The sequence below is a fragment of the Ovis aries genome, chromosome 20 (assembly GCF_016772045.2).
Source record: "Ovis aries strain OAR_USU_Benz2616 breed Rambouillet chromosome 20, ARS-UI_Ramb_v3.0, whole genome shotgun sequence".
Taxonomy (NCBI): Eukaryota; Metazoa; Chordata; class Mammalia; order Artiodactyla; family Bovidae; genus Ovis; species Ovis aries.
In genome coordinates this window covers 10,764,005-10,779,410 of record NC_056073.1, presented here as the reverse complement: position 1 = coordinate 10,779,410, position 15,406 = coordinate 10,764,005, and the positions used below count along the sequence as shown (strand labels likewise).

Here is a 15,406-nt window from a genome sequence, read left to right as displayed (position 1 = left end):
CTGTATCTCACTGTCCCGTACGGTCGCCACCATGTATAACTGCTGAGCCCCTTGAAAGGGACTAGAGCGACTGAGAAACTGAATTTTTTAAAACTTTCCTTTCAGTTAATTTAATGTAAATAGCCACGTGTGGCTAGTGGCCGCCATTCTGGGCAGTGGAGCGCTACCCTCTGCGGTTGTTTCTTGGCAATGGGGAAAATCCTAACACTTCCCTCCCAGGGAAGTCGTGAGGATTAAATGAGTTAATGCGGGTTATTAGAGCAGGGCCTGGCAGCATTCGTTACGGTTCTTTGGGGGAGCTGGGGGAGCGCAGTCACTCGCCTGGGGCTGCACAGCGAGGCAGCGCGCGCTGGGACCCCAGCTTGCATCTGTCTGAAGCTGTTGGTTCTTACCGCCCACCCCCGCACCCCATGTGTTGAAATGAATTGAACTGAGCTGAGAGATGATGCGGGGACCCTTTCCGCACCAGGGCCTCGTACCCCGCCCGCGGCAAGTACATCAGGGGATCAGGGGCCTGTGGATTTAGCGATGGATGCGGGGAGGTTGGGGGAGCATAAAGAAAGTGGTTTCAGGCAGGAGTCTGAAGCGGAAAGCAGACCACACAGGGCTCAGGAAGAAAGACATATAGGGAGGACGTGAGGCTCAAGAGCGTAGCCGGCTTGCTCAGGCAGTTTTGCCGGCCTGGGAGAGGAGCTCTAGAAGGCAGGGGTTCCAAAGAGGCGAGGAGGCCGAGAGGGTCCACAGTAGGTCTGGTGTCTGTTCAGGTGGGAAGTGAGGGTTTTTGCGAGGTGTGAACCTCCCCCGGCGCCGCCAGTTGCTGCTCCAGAGTCTCCCTTCTGTCCACTCCCCTCATCCCGCCCTACCCCAGCCAGGCTCCTCTTCCTGCCTGACCTGCTGCCCCAGCCACGGGCAGCGGTGGCCCCTCCTCCCCGGTCCCCATTCCTCTCATCACCAGCTCTGGGGTGTGTGGGGAGGTCTCCCACATGAACCTCACACTCCAGCAGGTGGGCGAGAAGGAGCACAGAAGAGAAATGCTGAGCCGTGGTGACAGGAATGACATTTTGACTTGAAAATTGCCAGAGAAGAACTGGCACAGGGCTGTGTGCTTAAAGGCAGGGCCCAGGCACCTTCCCAGGTGACCTTTCCCAGCCGGGAGGTAGCTGGGGTGGATGCTGGGGAATCTCAGGGGCACAGACCTGGCCCTAAGCTCCACTCGGGGTCCCAGCTGCCCCTCCACAGGGGTTCCAGGGCAGGGCCCATCAGGCATGGCGTGGGGAGTGGGCCAGGAGCTGGATGGGCGCCCAGCTGGGACGAAGCCAATTCTGCACTTTCAGTTTGCAAAGCAAGCTCATGGATTCAGACTAGAAGAACCGAGAAGGTCTCAGAGATCATCTCAGCCAGGGGCTTTAATTTCACTGGCTTTAATTGAAATGCCAGTGAGAGCTATGGAAACTCTCCTCTGAGAAATACATTTATTTGTTAGTTCATTCCAAAAAAATATTACATGAACATCTGACTAAGGGCCAGGTGCACTTCTGAGCGCTAGAGTTATACCAGGGAACGAAGAAGACAAGCCTTGACCTTATGGAGCTTACATTTTTGTTCCAGATTGTAAAAGAAATGAGAAAGACCCTGTCAAATGTCAAATGGTGACAGATGGGATGAAAATAGCAGTATAGAAAGGGACTAGGAGCTGTCAAAATCAAGGGACCAGGGGGCTATAAATTTTAGATAATGGTGCTCTGGGCAGGTACTCATGTCACAGAGATGACATTTGAGCAAAGACCTGAAGGAAGCGATCAGGTGAGCCAGGAACATGGGAATCCAGGTGAGAGTGGTCCAGGCAGGGGACAGCAAGCACGTGAAACTCAGACACCCAGTTCCACCGATGATTTCAAGGGTTCACAGATTCCTAACGCACCCTCCCCCCTCCAGATCCTTCCATGGGTCTCAGATAAAGAAAGTCTGATAGTGGCCAACTCCCTGGGATCACAGGTGAGGAAACAGAGGCCCAGAGGGGGACAGGCTTGTTCAAGTTCCCCCCGAGAGCAGCAGGGGCCAGAACCACGTCTCCTGACAGTCCTGCCTGGTGCAGAAATCCTCTCTGCAGTGTTTTCAAGAGATGGCTGTCTAACTTCAGCTTGGATGCTGCTAGTGACAGGCAGCTCACCACCTCACAGAGCCATTCTCTCTACTGAGTGGCACCTGCCCAGATGGGCCCGCCAGCCCCTCTGGTGTCAGGACTGACGGCCCTCCTTCTCTCCTCTGCCAGGTTCACCATCTGCCACAAGACGGAGGTCGTGAAGAACACCCTAAACCCAGTCTGGCAAACTTTCTCCATTCCCGTGAGAGCCCTCTGCAACGGGGACTATGATCGGTGAGATGAGAAACTGTCCCTCTCCCCAAGCCCAGGTGCGGGACGCACGGTCTCGTGGATGAGGGCCAGCCCATCGGTAGAAGCAGACCTCCTGGAGCTGCGAGCTGGCGGCCCTGCGCAGGGTGGGCCTGGGAGTCCCTCTGCCTCCCTGGGCAGAATCTGCTTTTCATCTCTTCACAGCCCTTCCCTCCCCATGCCCCGCCTCTTTCCTCCCAATCTGAGTTCCCATTGGTGGAAGCCCTCCCAGGCTGGGGGTAGGGGGTGGGGCTGGAAGGTACCAGGGATTTCTGGGAAGCCAGGGTACTGGGGCCACTGCCCCAGAGGGCAGATCTAATTGCAGGCAGAGGTGGCCTGGTCCCCACCTGCTCCAACTCCTGGCTGAGGGTCTCTGGGGAGTCAGGATCCTAGGATATGCTCTGCCAGACAAGTTGCCATAAGCGGGGGTGAAGGATGCAGTGCAAAGAGCTCGTGGAATGTTTTTTTTTTTTTTTTTGATCCTTCAAAGCCTACTCATGATACACGTCCTCACTGTTTGAGTGCAGATTGCTGAGTGTGGATACCAGATACCTACTTTCTAATCCTGCCTCTGTGATGAAAAGGCACTGTCAACCTGGGCCGACTCTGGCCTGTCTGAGCCTCAGCTTCCTCATCTGTAAACTGGGTATTTAAACATCCACCTACTTTGTAGGGCTGCTTTGAAACTCACATACAATAAGGCTCTGGTTTGGAGACCTGGGTTCAATTCCTGGGTCAGGAAGCTCCCCTGGAGAAGAAAATGGCAACCCCCTCCAGTATTCTTGCCTGGAGAATCCCATGGACAGAGGAACCTGGCAGGCTAGAGTTCATGGGATCGCAAGAGTCGGACACGACTTAGTGCTGTCTTTCTTTCTTTCTTGCATAAAACGCTTCCCTGGTGGCTCAGCGGTAGAGTCCACTGGCCAATGCAGGAGACGCAGATTTGATCCCTGGGTTGGGAAGATCCCCTGGAGGAAGAAATGGCAACCCACTCCAGTATTATTGCCTGGGAATTCTCATGAACAGGGGAGCCTGGTGAGCTACAGTCCATGGGGTTGCAAAAGAGTCAGACAGGACTTGGCGACTAACAGCGACAATGCATGAAACACCATTCAGCGTTTCAGCCACAAACGTTTGTTGACTCCCTGCCATGTGACAGGCACTGTGTCAGATGCTGGGAAGTCAGCAGGAAGCAGAACACACAGTCTTCACCCTTCACCCAGCCTCTCGGAGTTTACATGCTAGTGGGGGAGGCAGACATTAATCCAATAATCACACAAAGAAACGTATAATTACAAATTGTGGCAAGTGCAGCGGGTGGGGGAGAGGGGTTTGTGGGATGGAGCTGTAACACAGAATTGGTCCGTGTTTACTCACAAGAACCCAGCCCGGTTTCCTGGTGATTGCTAGAGCTGGTGGGCGAGCTGGTAGGAGCTTCCTGGTCAGGGCTACCCAGGTGTCCCTGAAGGAGCTGGGCCTCTGCTGGCCACTCCAACAGGAACACTCGGCTGTCAGAACAGATGCCTCAGGGCACCCCAGCCGGTGGCATTGGCCTGGGTTCCCCAGTGTTCTGTTCCCAGTGGCCACTGACGGGGTGTGTTCGGTGGGTGAGGGGACAGGAGTGAGCAGATGGTTGGCCTCCAGGCACCCCTGTCTCCCTCCCTCTAAGGCTGCTGATCCAAGAGATGAAGCAGCTTCTTTGTCCTGCCTCTCGGCTGGGACAAAACCGCCACAATTGATTCCACAGGTGGTCATGGGGCACCTACTGTGTGCTGGGCAGCTGTGCGGCATTCAAGGGAACGCAGCTGCATTTCCGGGCTTCCCAGGTGGCTCAGTGGTAAAGAATCCTCCTGCCAAGCAGAAGAGGCAGGTTTGATCCTTGGGTCAGGGAGATTCCCGGAGAAGGAAATGGCAACACACTCCAGTATTCTTGCCTGGGAATTCCCATGGACAGAGGAGCCTGGCGGGCTACAGTCCGTGGCGTTGCAAAAGAGTTGGGCATGGCTTAGTGACTAAGCAGCAGCAGCCACATGTCCATTTTCAGGGGGATTATAGCCTGACCACAGGCGCACACATGCGCACACATGTATTTTATCTTAGTATTATTATTTTGGCCGCCCCGCCTGACATGTGGGATCTTAGTTCCCTGACCAGGGATCGAACCTGCTCCCTCTGCAGTGGAATCATGGAGTCTTGACCCCTGGGCTGCCTGGGACGACCCTGCATACATGTATTTTAGATAGCTAAATAGCTGTGCAAAATGAGGCTGGAAACAAAAAGAGGCATTTCAGTCTAACAAACTCCTGTGTCTGGCCAAGTCCTGGGCATTCTAGGGTGGTGGGGAATTGGCGGGGTTGAAGCGATAGGGTCTAAAGGAGGCTCAGGGGAGGTTGGAAGATTGAGGAGGGGTCAGTTCCTGGGGACCAGGGCTGTAGGAAAAATGGTTGGGATAGAGAGAAAAGGAGGGGGACGTTCAAGGTGGGGGATGGAAGGATGTGGCAGCTCAAGTCTCAGGGGCATCCAGCTGACCCCTCACACCATTGCATCCCAGGGCAGGGCTCCTAGGAGCCTTGGAATCCAGCCTTGTCAGGGTCAGCCAGGAGGGCAGCCCGGCTTAGAGGCCTGGGCTCACTGTTCAGCCATCAGAGGAGTTGAGGCCTGGTGAGGAGGTGCAGGTCATGAGGAAAGTCCAGGTGGGCCCCCATATCCCCATCCCGTGCTGAGTCCTGGACTGGCTTCCCCCGAGATGGCCACAGGCAGCTGGGCCCCTCCTCCAAAGCCAGGAGCAGGTTGACTGGGGTGTGACTGACTGTGGTGTGAACGGAGCGGTCGTATGTGTCATCCTGGCCTGGTGAGCCCTAGGGTCACCTACACACCCAACAGCCACTCAGGAGCCACTAGAAGGCCCCGCTGGGCAGGAGAGGGTGGGCCTTGTGCAGCAAAGCAAGGCCCCTTTCCATGCCTTCCAGGGCACCTCTTACAGTGTCACAGGACACATTGGCTTTAATCCAGGAGGCCTGTCTTCTAAGCCAGCCAGACACCGGGCACCGTCTTGGGTGCTATGGACACACTGAGCTATCAGACCCAAGCCTCCTTCTGAGGTTGCTCCCAGGCCAAGGTGGGAGACAGATGGGTCGTAATCATAACAGCAAAGGCTCCTATAATACTTTCAAGGTAATTGATATATGTGAACTAATTTAATTCTCCCAACAATTAGTAACCTCTTCCGAAGAAGGTACAAATACCACCCACTGAGGCCCAGAGAGGTTAAATGACTCACCTAGGGTCTTACTGCCAGTCAGTGGTCCTACCAGGAGCTGGACCCCGGCAGGCTGACCCTAGAATCTGTGTTCTTAAACTCCAGCGCTCTGCTGACAAATGGTCAAGACATGGGGTGAGTGTGGTGGGATTGGAGAACAGCTCTCAGAAAGTTTTACCCGCAGGCTGGGGCAGGTCTGCTTTGAGTCTGGAGGTCAAAGGAAGACTCCAAAGGCTTGACATCTACCTGGATGTGGGAGTGAAAGAGACAAGGAGGTTATCAGGGTTTGGAGCTTGGAGGATGGGGGATAGTACCACTGATGGAAATGAGAAGTGTAACGGAGCCAGAGTATGTGGCTATGAGACAGGGACAGTGGGGTTCCACTCAGGGAGAGGAGAACAGGATCTGGGGGTCCCCAGGAAAGGGCTGGCAGAGGTGCCCAAGGCCCCAGGGGAAAGGCACAGGTCAGGAACAGGAGAAAGAAGAGGGGATGTCAGAGAGAAAAGAGGAGTCCAGAGCCGGGCAGCCATAGCCAGAGGGGAGAGATGAGAAGAGGGTTCAAACAGAAGTGTCAACTGCTGTTGTGAAAAAGAGGGCCATGGGGTGAGAACAAGGGATGTGTTGAGAAAGGGCAGTTTTCTTGGAATGATGGGGGTGGAAGCCAGTTAATTTTTTTAAGATTTACTGAGTCTTTAGGACACGGGCCAAATTGTGTCCTAGTTGGTTGAAATACAGTATCTTATTTTATGAATTTAAATTTCACAATAACCCTAGAAGGTGGTACTAGTGAGGTACCCATTTCACAGATTGGGTAATGAAGGACCACAGATTCTGTAACTTTTCCTGGGCAAGGAGAAGGTGCGTTTCTCTTCTCCAGAAGTCACCTCTGGTCTGGCCCTGTGATTTGGGATTCTCCTAGTTTGGGGTCCCTCTACCTGTATTGTATTTCCAGTCCACATAAGGCCAAACCCAAGCAACCCAGCTGAGCAGAACTGGAGTCAGAGGACATCGCATCCAGATCAGAATGAATCTAACCCCCCAGTAGGGGGATGAAGGCTCTTTTCCTGCCTTCTGCAGTCCCCCTGCTCTGTCCTTGAATATTCTGTGACTTGAGGATTTGTCTCTGTTCGACCAAATTCCTCTAGGCCGGGCTGCTCTCGCTCACACCCTCATGGTGAATGAGTAGCTTTTAAAAGAGTGATCAGGGTGCTGAGTTTTCACCTGAAGAGATGAGCGGATTCCCAGGAGCCAGAGAAACTCTGGGCTGGACTGAACGAGTTGCTTCTCCTTTGAGCCCCACTGCACGCTGAGCCCTAGGAGAGGCCAGGCACAGCACGACGGCCTCAGTTAGGAGTGTCTTATCCCAGCTCACACAGGTACCCCCTGCACCCAGACAGGGGAGGCAAAGCAACGCTGTACAGCCGGGGCTGCCCAGTGCCCCCGCCATCACGTCTCCTGCCTGCCTGGGCCCGTGCGGCTCGATGCTTCTCTTCTTCTCCAGAGCATTTCAGAGTAATGGACTGACTCAGTTACTTTAGAGTGAACCCTGCAGGGCCTGTCTGCCCTGGGAACTTGTAAGCATCAGGGAAGCTTACCTTCTCCTGCCTGGGAAGGGCAGAGGTTCATTAGGAACAGATCCGCAGCTCAGCTCAGAGGAGGCTACAGACAGAGGTGCTTGGTGTGCTGGGAGGGAAGCTGGGCATCTCTGCCAGCATCCCCCATCCTTGCGGGCCTGCTGAGGCTCACACACACCCTGCTCTGTCATCCCTGCCTCACACATTCAGAGACCCGTGGGACACCAGCTCCCAGCCCTGAGCGCGGTGTCACTACTGACCAGCTCTGGGAAAAGCCACTCCCTTTGGATTTTTTTTTTAATATTTATATATCTGGGGGCACTGGTTTTAGCTGTGGCTCACAGGATCTTCAGTCTTCATTGCAGCAGGCTGGATCTTTCGTTGCAGCCTGTGGGATCTAGTTCCCTGACCAGGGATTGAAACCAGGCATTTGAGCACAGAGTCTTAGCCACTGAACCACCAGGGAAGTCTCTCCCTTTGGGATTTTGTGGAAGGAGGGTCTTGTTACTCTGGCCCACTTCACAAAGTTTTAGAACATCTTAGTCAGTCAATAGGGATTTAATAATCTGTATATTACCTAATGGGCTTCCCTGGTAGCTCAGCAGTAAAGAATCCACCTACAATTTGGGAGCTGCAGGCGACATGGTTTCGATCCTTGGGTCAGGAAGATCCCCTGGAGTGGCATCCCACTCAAGTATTCTTGCCTGGAGAGTCCTGTGGGCAGAGGAAACTGGCAGGCTACAGACCACAGGGTTGTAAAGAGTCGGACACGCCTGAGGCGACTTAGCAGGCATGCACACATATTACCTAATAGATGCCAGGCGCTGTTCTGGAGGTTGAAGATACAGCAGTGTACAAAACGAACAAAAATCCATGGCCTCGTGGAGCTGACATTTATATGCTGAATGAGAATTGTTTGGGAGACGGGAGTTTAGAAAAAAGGCTTGAATGTTTTAGATGGAACAAACGTGTCCAATGCCAACTGTGTGAACAATGTAGTTGCCTTCTGATCGCAATCGTAAAGTGGGTGTGATTGTCCCATTTCACAGAGGAGTAGTCTCCCAGGCCTCCTCGGTGGCTCAGCAGTAAAGAATCTGCCTGCTACACAGGAGCTGCAGGAGACGTGGGTTCAGTCCCTGGGTTGGGAAGATCCCCTGGAGGAGGGCATGGCAAACCACTCCAGTATTCTCGCCTGGAGAATCCCATGGACAGAGGAGCCTGGCGGACTACAGTCTAGTGGGTCACACAAAGTCAGACGCAACTGAAGCAACTGAGCAAGCACACAACAGTCTCTGAGGGTGAAGCCGGTTGCCCAGGGCCTCACAGCTAAGCTCCTGGAAGAGCTGGGATTGCCACGCAGGGCTGCCTGCCCCAGAGACCGCTGTCTCCCCTTTCTGCCTCACTGCCTCCCAGACGAGGTGCTCTGTGTTCTGAGCCTTTCTGTGCCAAATAAGATGTTCATTGTGTGAGGTCATTTCATTGTCCCACACCCAGGAGCCCCTTCTCCTGGGTGCTGACCCCAGAAGTCACAACCCGACGTGAGCCCTGGCTGGGCCTGTGCTCAGGGACTGGGAGCCGCGACGTGCAGCCCAGGAGTGGCACACAGGGTGACCTGGGGCTGCCTAGCCAGGGCTGGACGGTGACAGAGCTGTTAGAAAGTAGTCAAAGCTGTGTCCGGCTTCTGCCGCTGCCTCCCCCATCTCTGGGCACTTCCTTCTTCCCCGGTTCTGGAGGTTGCAGCATCCAGGCTCCTGTGACACCACCACCGCGACCCCTACCAGTCCTCGCAGCTGTCCCTGGATCCTTGATTGCTCAGGAATCTCACCCTCAGTGGTCTCAACCTCAGCTGCAACTTCCCATCCCCTGAGGAGCTTTTAACAATTCCCTGCACAGGCTGCACCCCCCAGGCCAATTGATTCTGAATCTCTGGGGTGAGGCCTCACCATCAGGATTGCTAAAGCTCCCCCATGGGATCTGATGTGTAACCAAGTTTGAAAAACAGTCATTCCATCTAGAGAGGTTAGAGACTCTGGCAGCACATTAGAATCAGCCAGGGGACTTGTAAAAACTACCCGTGCCTGAGTCCTTTCCATACCAATTGAACATGCCTTCTGGCGGTGGGATTTTTAAAAAACCTCCCCAGTGATTTTTTTGGATCTCCAAGGCTGTGGCTATGAGTGGGGTCCTTCCACAGTCTCTGAGCATGGGGCTGTCCCTAATCTGGTCACCTGAGGGACTAGTGTTGGTGATCCAAGGGGAGGGACTCCTTGCTGAGGTCCCTGAAGGTCCCCTGCAGAGCTGGAGGGGGAGGCTCTGGGGAAGGACTGGGAGACACTGGGGAGCAGGGTCCTGGCTCAGACCCTCACCACTTGTGTGACCCTGGACAAGTGACTGGCTGCCCTTAGGGCTCAGTTTCCCCAACTGAAAACGAGTGGCTGGAGGTCATGTCTCCAGAAGATGCATAGCAGTAGCATTTGTGGAGACTGTCAACCTAGATTCCTGGGCCCTGCCTAGAACTGCCAAGAATTGGACCTGGGGTGGGTGGGCAGGGTCTGTGTGTCTGGGAAGCTCCCTGGTGATCTGCCAGGTGGCCAGGCTAGGGTGCTGCCAAGGTCACTTTCAGCCTTGTCATTCTAGGAATCAGAAGTTGCAGAGCCCAGGTACCCAGGCTCAAGTGTCCTTCCTTTAAGTAAACTGCATGTGAAAAACTATCCCGAGTGCGGCCTGAATGCTAAAGTGGAGAGAAGGAGGCACTTTTATAGAGACCCAGTGCACGCCAGGCGCCTTTACCAACCTGTCTCCACAGCTGTGCAGTATGGCCCTTAATTATTGTTGTTCAATCGCTAAGTCCTGCCTGACTCTCGCGACCCCATGGACTGTAGCCCGCCAGGCTCCTCCATCCATGGCATTTCCCAGGCAAGAATACTGGAGTGGGTTGCCATTTCCTTCTCCAGGGGATCTTCCTCACCCAGGAATCGAACATGCATCTCCTGCTTGGCAGGCGGATTCTTTACCTCTGAGCCACCAGAGAAGCCCCAGGGCCTCTCACTATGCCTCCTTCAAAATGATTTTGTGGCTCAGTGAAGTTAAATGACATCTCCAGGTCCCACTGCTCAGGGCCCAGCATCCCGGTCCACACCCCAGCCACTTTCCACTCCTTCAAGACCACCAGCCCACCTTCAGAGGCCCAGGGTTTTTTTTTTTTCTTCCCATAATAATTCACCTCAGAGAGACATAGTGTTTTGTTTTTTCACAGGAATTCAAAGGATTTCTCTAATTGGTGGGCTTCTGTGCCCACCCCATTTCACGTTTTGGTAACAAAAAATCCAGTTGCTGCCCAACCCCTGGGGCATCCCTCCATTTCTGGAACAGTTTCTATGCCAATGCAAGAGAATCCACACCCACCCCCAGGCCCCTTGGAGGCTCATCTGAAGTCAGACAGCGCCTCCTTCTGGGAGCTCCAGAACCCCAAGGCCGGCTCCCTGCAGCCCCGAGGAGATGAGATATTCATAGAACACCAGCCCAGGCAGCCGCCTCTGCCTTCCCCATTTAGAACTGAAGGCTGGAGACCCCAGCGCCCCCCATGCCTCTCCCACCTCCTCAGACCCTGACCCTGCAGAGGGACCCGCGTGTCTGCCCTGTCCCTGGGCATCCCTGGAGGACAGCTGGCACCAAGGGTTAACCTGCAGCCCTCCACCACCCTCCTCCGCCTCTGGTCTGCTAGCCTGCTGCCATGGAAACGGGCTAAAAATAAAATGGGCTCCCAAAGCCCAGCACCGAGCTCAGGAGTCAAAACAAACTAATTAAAGCAGCCAGGCTAAAATGTGAAGATAATTACGCCCTCACTCGGGAGCCAGTCTGGCATGGAAAAGCTCCGAGGGCCATCCCCAAGTCAGGGCCCCTGAGCCCACCCCTGACGGGCGGGGTGCGGGGGCTCCCTACCACTCAAACTCCTTGGACCCTGGGGTCCCATCACACAGTCTTGTGACTCTGCCCCAGGAGAACCCACCCTGCTTAGGCCTTGGATCTAGGGAACACCATACTCCCCCTACGACAGTCCCACCCCGATAGACTCAGAGTATGGCTTCATGCGGGGACCTGTGCGCCCTTTGGGGTGGCCAAGGAGAAGGCAGCATGAACTAGAGTCTGAGGTTGCTTCTCTACATCTGGCCTGAAATTGAGGGAAGTCTCAATGCAGTTTTGGGGCTGGCTGTGTCCCTGAGGCCTGAGGCTGCAGAGTTGGTCCTTTGTCTCTTGGGCCTCTCCAGCACAGGCCCTGGGTGTTCCTGTATACCCTTGTGGCCCAAGAGTAGGAGAAGGGCCCCGTTCTCAGGCCACGCAAGTGCTGGGTCAAGTCCATCCCACCACGAGCCCTTTGCCTTACAGGACCATCAAGGTGGAGGTGTACGACTGGGATCGAGACGGCAGGTAAGCTGGCCGAAGGACAGCAGGTGAGCAGGGAGGGGGCCGCCCCTGGGCAGAGGGCGGGTCTTGCTCTCGAGGAGAGAGCTGTGCCCAGGCCCCCCACGCATGGCAGCTCTGGGGTGAGGGGCCTGGGTTTTCCTCATCCCTGCCCAGCTCTGCTGAGGCACCAGAAGGCCAGTGTCCTGCAGGACATGGCGCAAGGGGAGTAAGAGGCCTCTTTTCCTCAAATAGTTGTCTAGCCGCCAGCCCAGTGTCCAAAGTCTCCCCCACACCTGGGAGAATTTAGGGTTTTCTGAAACGTGTGTGTTCTAAGGTACAGGCAGATGTTAGTGACCTCCTGAGCGTTGATGATCATGTTCTCTGTGTGAGGCTGAGCATCGTGGGGTGAACTAAGTGCAGAAGACAGGCTGGCCCGCAGAGACTTCCTGAAATCCAGCAGGGAGGCCCTTGAGTCCTCAGAGGAGCTGTTTGCAGGGGGCAGGGCCTGAGGGAGCAGAATCTGTGGGAGGTGAGCCTTGACGCAGACAAATGGGCCCAGGAGCCGTGAGGCAGAGCCCGAGGAGGGCTGAGCCCAGCGCTGGGGCTGTGCATTGAAGTGCCCCCAAGGAGCCGGTATTGCTGGGAATCCATAGACAGGACCAGAATAGGCCTCTTGCAACTTTAGTAGAACTCTCACCCACTCTTGCCAGTTGAACCAGATCCAAGTATGCCATCCCTCCTGACTTTGGGAGCCCTGCGTCCTGTGGTGCTACAGGGGGTGTCGTAGGGGGCTTTAAGCCCTGCAGTCTCCTGTGGTGCCTTCCGAGTCTGGGACATGGACAGGGGATGCCGTGGAGAGCTGTGCACACGCAGCTCTAAATCAGGCCCCAGCTTCTTCCAAGGAGCTCACCTTTCCAACATCTTCCGATAGAGAAGCTCCAGAACCAGCACTACCTCTGCCAACTCACTCTGGCCCCTCCTCTCTCCACTTTAACCACATCACAGGCAAGTCGGCCTCAGGCTTCCACCCAGCACTCACCTCATCATCTTACCCCGGGGTTCCTCATGCTTCACCTTTGCCAGGGAAGCTGGAAGTGGCTTGAAAAAGCTGGCTTAAAATTCAGCACTCAAAAAACTAAGATCATGGCATCCAGTCCCATCACTTCATGGCAAACAGATGGGGAAAAAATGGAAACAGTGACAGACTTCATTTTTCTTGGGCTCCAAAATCACTGCAGATGGTGACTGCAGCCATGAAATTAAAAGACACTTGCTCCTTGGAAGAAAAAAAACCTATGACAAACCTAGACAGTGTACTCAAGAGCAGAGACATCACTTTGCTGACAAAGGTCCATATAGTCAAAGCCATGGTTTTTCCAAAAGTCATGTATAGATGTGAGAGTTGGACCATAAAGAAGGCTGAGTGCCGAAAAATTAATGCTTTCAATCTGTGGTGCTGGAGAAGACTCCCGAGAGTCCCTTGGACTGCAAGGAGATCAAACCAGTCCATCCTAAAGGAAATCAGTCCTGAATATTCATTGGAAGGACTGATGCTGAAGCTCCAGTACTTTGGCCACCTGATGCGAAGAGCCAAGTCATTGAAAAGACCCTGATTTGGGGACAGATGGAGGGAAGGAGGAGAAGGGATGAGAGGAGGAGGATGAGGTGGTTGGCTGGCATCACTGACTCAATGGACGTGAGCTTGAGGAGATTCCAGGAGATAGTGAAGCACAGGGGGACCTGGCGTGCTGCAGCCCATGGGGTTGCAAAGAGTCAGACACAACTGAGACTGAACAACAACTGGAGGTGGCCGCCAGATGCTGTTGGGTCCCACCATTAAGGAGCTCGTAATCTGAAGGCTGAACGCTGTAAATATGTAAACAAACCACAGTGTGGACTCAAGGTATCAGGCTCCAGCAGGTGCTTCCGGCCAGCATGTTCACCACTGCCCGCTATGGGAGAGTGACGGTGAAAGGCAGCCACCCACAGAAGGGGTGGGAGTTCTGCTTTGTACAAGGTTCTGCTGCACTTAACATCAACACACGCTTGTGGGGCAGAGATGCAGAAGATAGAAACACTGCAGAAAACACTTCAGGCTGCCTGGACTGACCTAGTGCTGGATGTCTTTTCAAAACATGTTATTGGAAAAATGTCAAGTGCACAGAAAAGTCAAGAGTTTAATGAACATTTTAAGCCTATCACCTGACTCTGACAAGTGTTCCACATGGCCACAGTGGCTTTATCTGTGTTTTGCTGATGTAGTGTAAGTTACAGACGTCATGGCATTTTTACATCTAGATATTTCATTGGGAATGTCTAAAAATTAAGGGCATTTTTCTACCTAACTACGCATGTCATTATAGCACCAGACACATTGAACAATAATTCTTAAATACGATCTAATATTCATTTCATATTCAAATATCCCCAGTTGTCCCCAGAATACCTTCTATTGCTCGTTTGTTCAAGTAGGAATCCAAGTATGAGAAGTAGGTCCCATTCTCCAGGACCCTGCTCTTTGCTGGGTTACAGCTGGGTTTCTGGCCCCATGGGTGACACTCGGCTCTTCCCAGGGCCCCACCATCTCTGCTGGCATGGACCCCTGGAGCAGAGGAGCTGGGCAGAACTGGAGCCCGGGGTAGGGACGTGGGAGGGGGCGGGATGGGTATGAACAGCCTGGCCTCGTGTCCGTGTTCTCAGTAGCGCCCTTCCCTTGCAGCCACGACTTCATTGGGGAGTTCACCACCAGCTACCGGGAGCTGGCCCGTGGGCAGAGCCAGTTCAACATCTATGAGGTGAGGTGGGCTTTGCTCTGACGATACATAGCTCCCACAGTCTCTGAGGCCCACAGGGAGCCCGGGCTGGGGTCTTTGCATCTTCTCCTGTGAGGTGGGTGTTATTGTCCTATTTCACAGTTCAAGAGACTGAATCTCCAAGAAGTAAGGGGACTTGACTCAAGTTCAGAAAGTGGCAGAAGAGGCCAATGATCTAAGTTTATCTAACTCCAGATCATTGAGTTATATTCCATACCCCCAGCCCCAAAGAGAGCTCTTCCAACCACGCAAGGGGAGAGAAATGTAGGTGGGGCGGGAGGTGGGGCCCAGTATCAGCAGGTTCCTGCCTCCAGACCTGAGGTCCTGAGTCCTGCCTTTCATCGGAGCAGTTGCAGGGCCTGCAGAATGTATTCTCTGTCCTAGAAGGAAAGAGAGGGACAGGAGCCGGGGTGCCTCCATCTAGACGGGAACCTTGGACAAGATGCCCAGTCTCTTGGCAGATAAGAGCGTCTGCCCTCAGGATAGTCTCTACACTGAGCCTCCACCTGCATGCGCTCTTCCCTTGGGATACGCTCCCAGCCTCACACATCCAGTTCAGGCCCTGCTCTCTGCCACAGAAGTGAGGCAGCTCCATGGACAGCACAGTTCATGCCAGACACTGAACTGCAGATGCTTGTAGCCCTCGTTTACGGCCCAGGGTTCCTATCCCAGCTCTACCGTGTATAAGCTGGGTGACCCTGGTTGAGCTCCTGCCCCATTCTGTGCCGTGCACACTGAGAATTAAATTACTAGAACCACGCCTGGCCCCTGGTGAGCATTACGTCAGTGCTATCTCCTAGTATCATCTGTCGAGAGCCTGGGTGCCAGGAGATTTACATTTCACAACCGTCCTACGAGCTGGCCCTGTCCTCACATCGCTCAGCGAGTGAAGTCGCAGAGCTGGCTTTGACTCCCATCACCGACTCTGAGTCCCTCTTTACGTTGCTCCCTCAGCCTGTATCTC

General features: G+C 54.1%; 1 protein-coding gene across 2 annotated transcripts in view; it reads left to right on the top strand.

Moving 5' to 3' along the window:
• Window positions 1–15,406, top strand: part of CPNE5 (copine 5) — a 101,452-nt gene that overhangs the window by 66,490 nt on the left and 19,556 nt on the right. For both annotated transcript variants that reach the window (XM_027958670.3, XM_027958669.3), the window contains 3 exons: window positions 2,273–2,377; window positions 11,612–11,653; window positions 14,349–14,424. In XM_027958670.3, coding sequence (XP_027814471.1) covers window positions 2,273–2,377; window positions 11,612–11,653; window positions 14,349–14,424 — 223 coding nt within the window. The remainder of the gene's footprint in view (window positions 1–2,272; window positions 2,378–11,611; window positions 11,654–14,348; window positions 14,425–15,406) is intronic.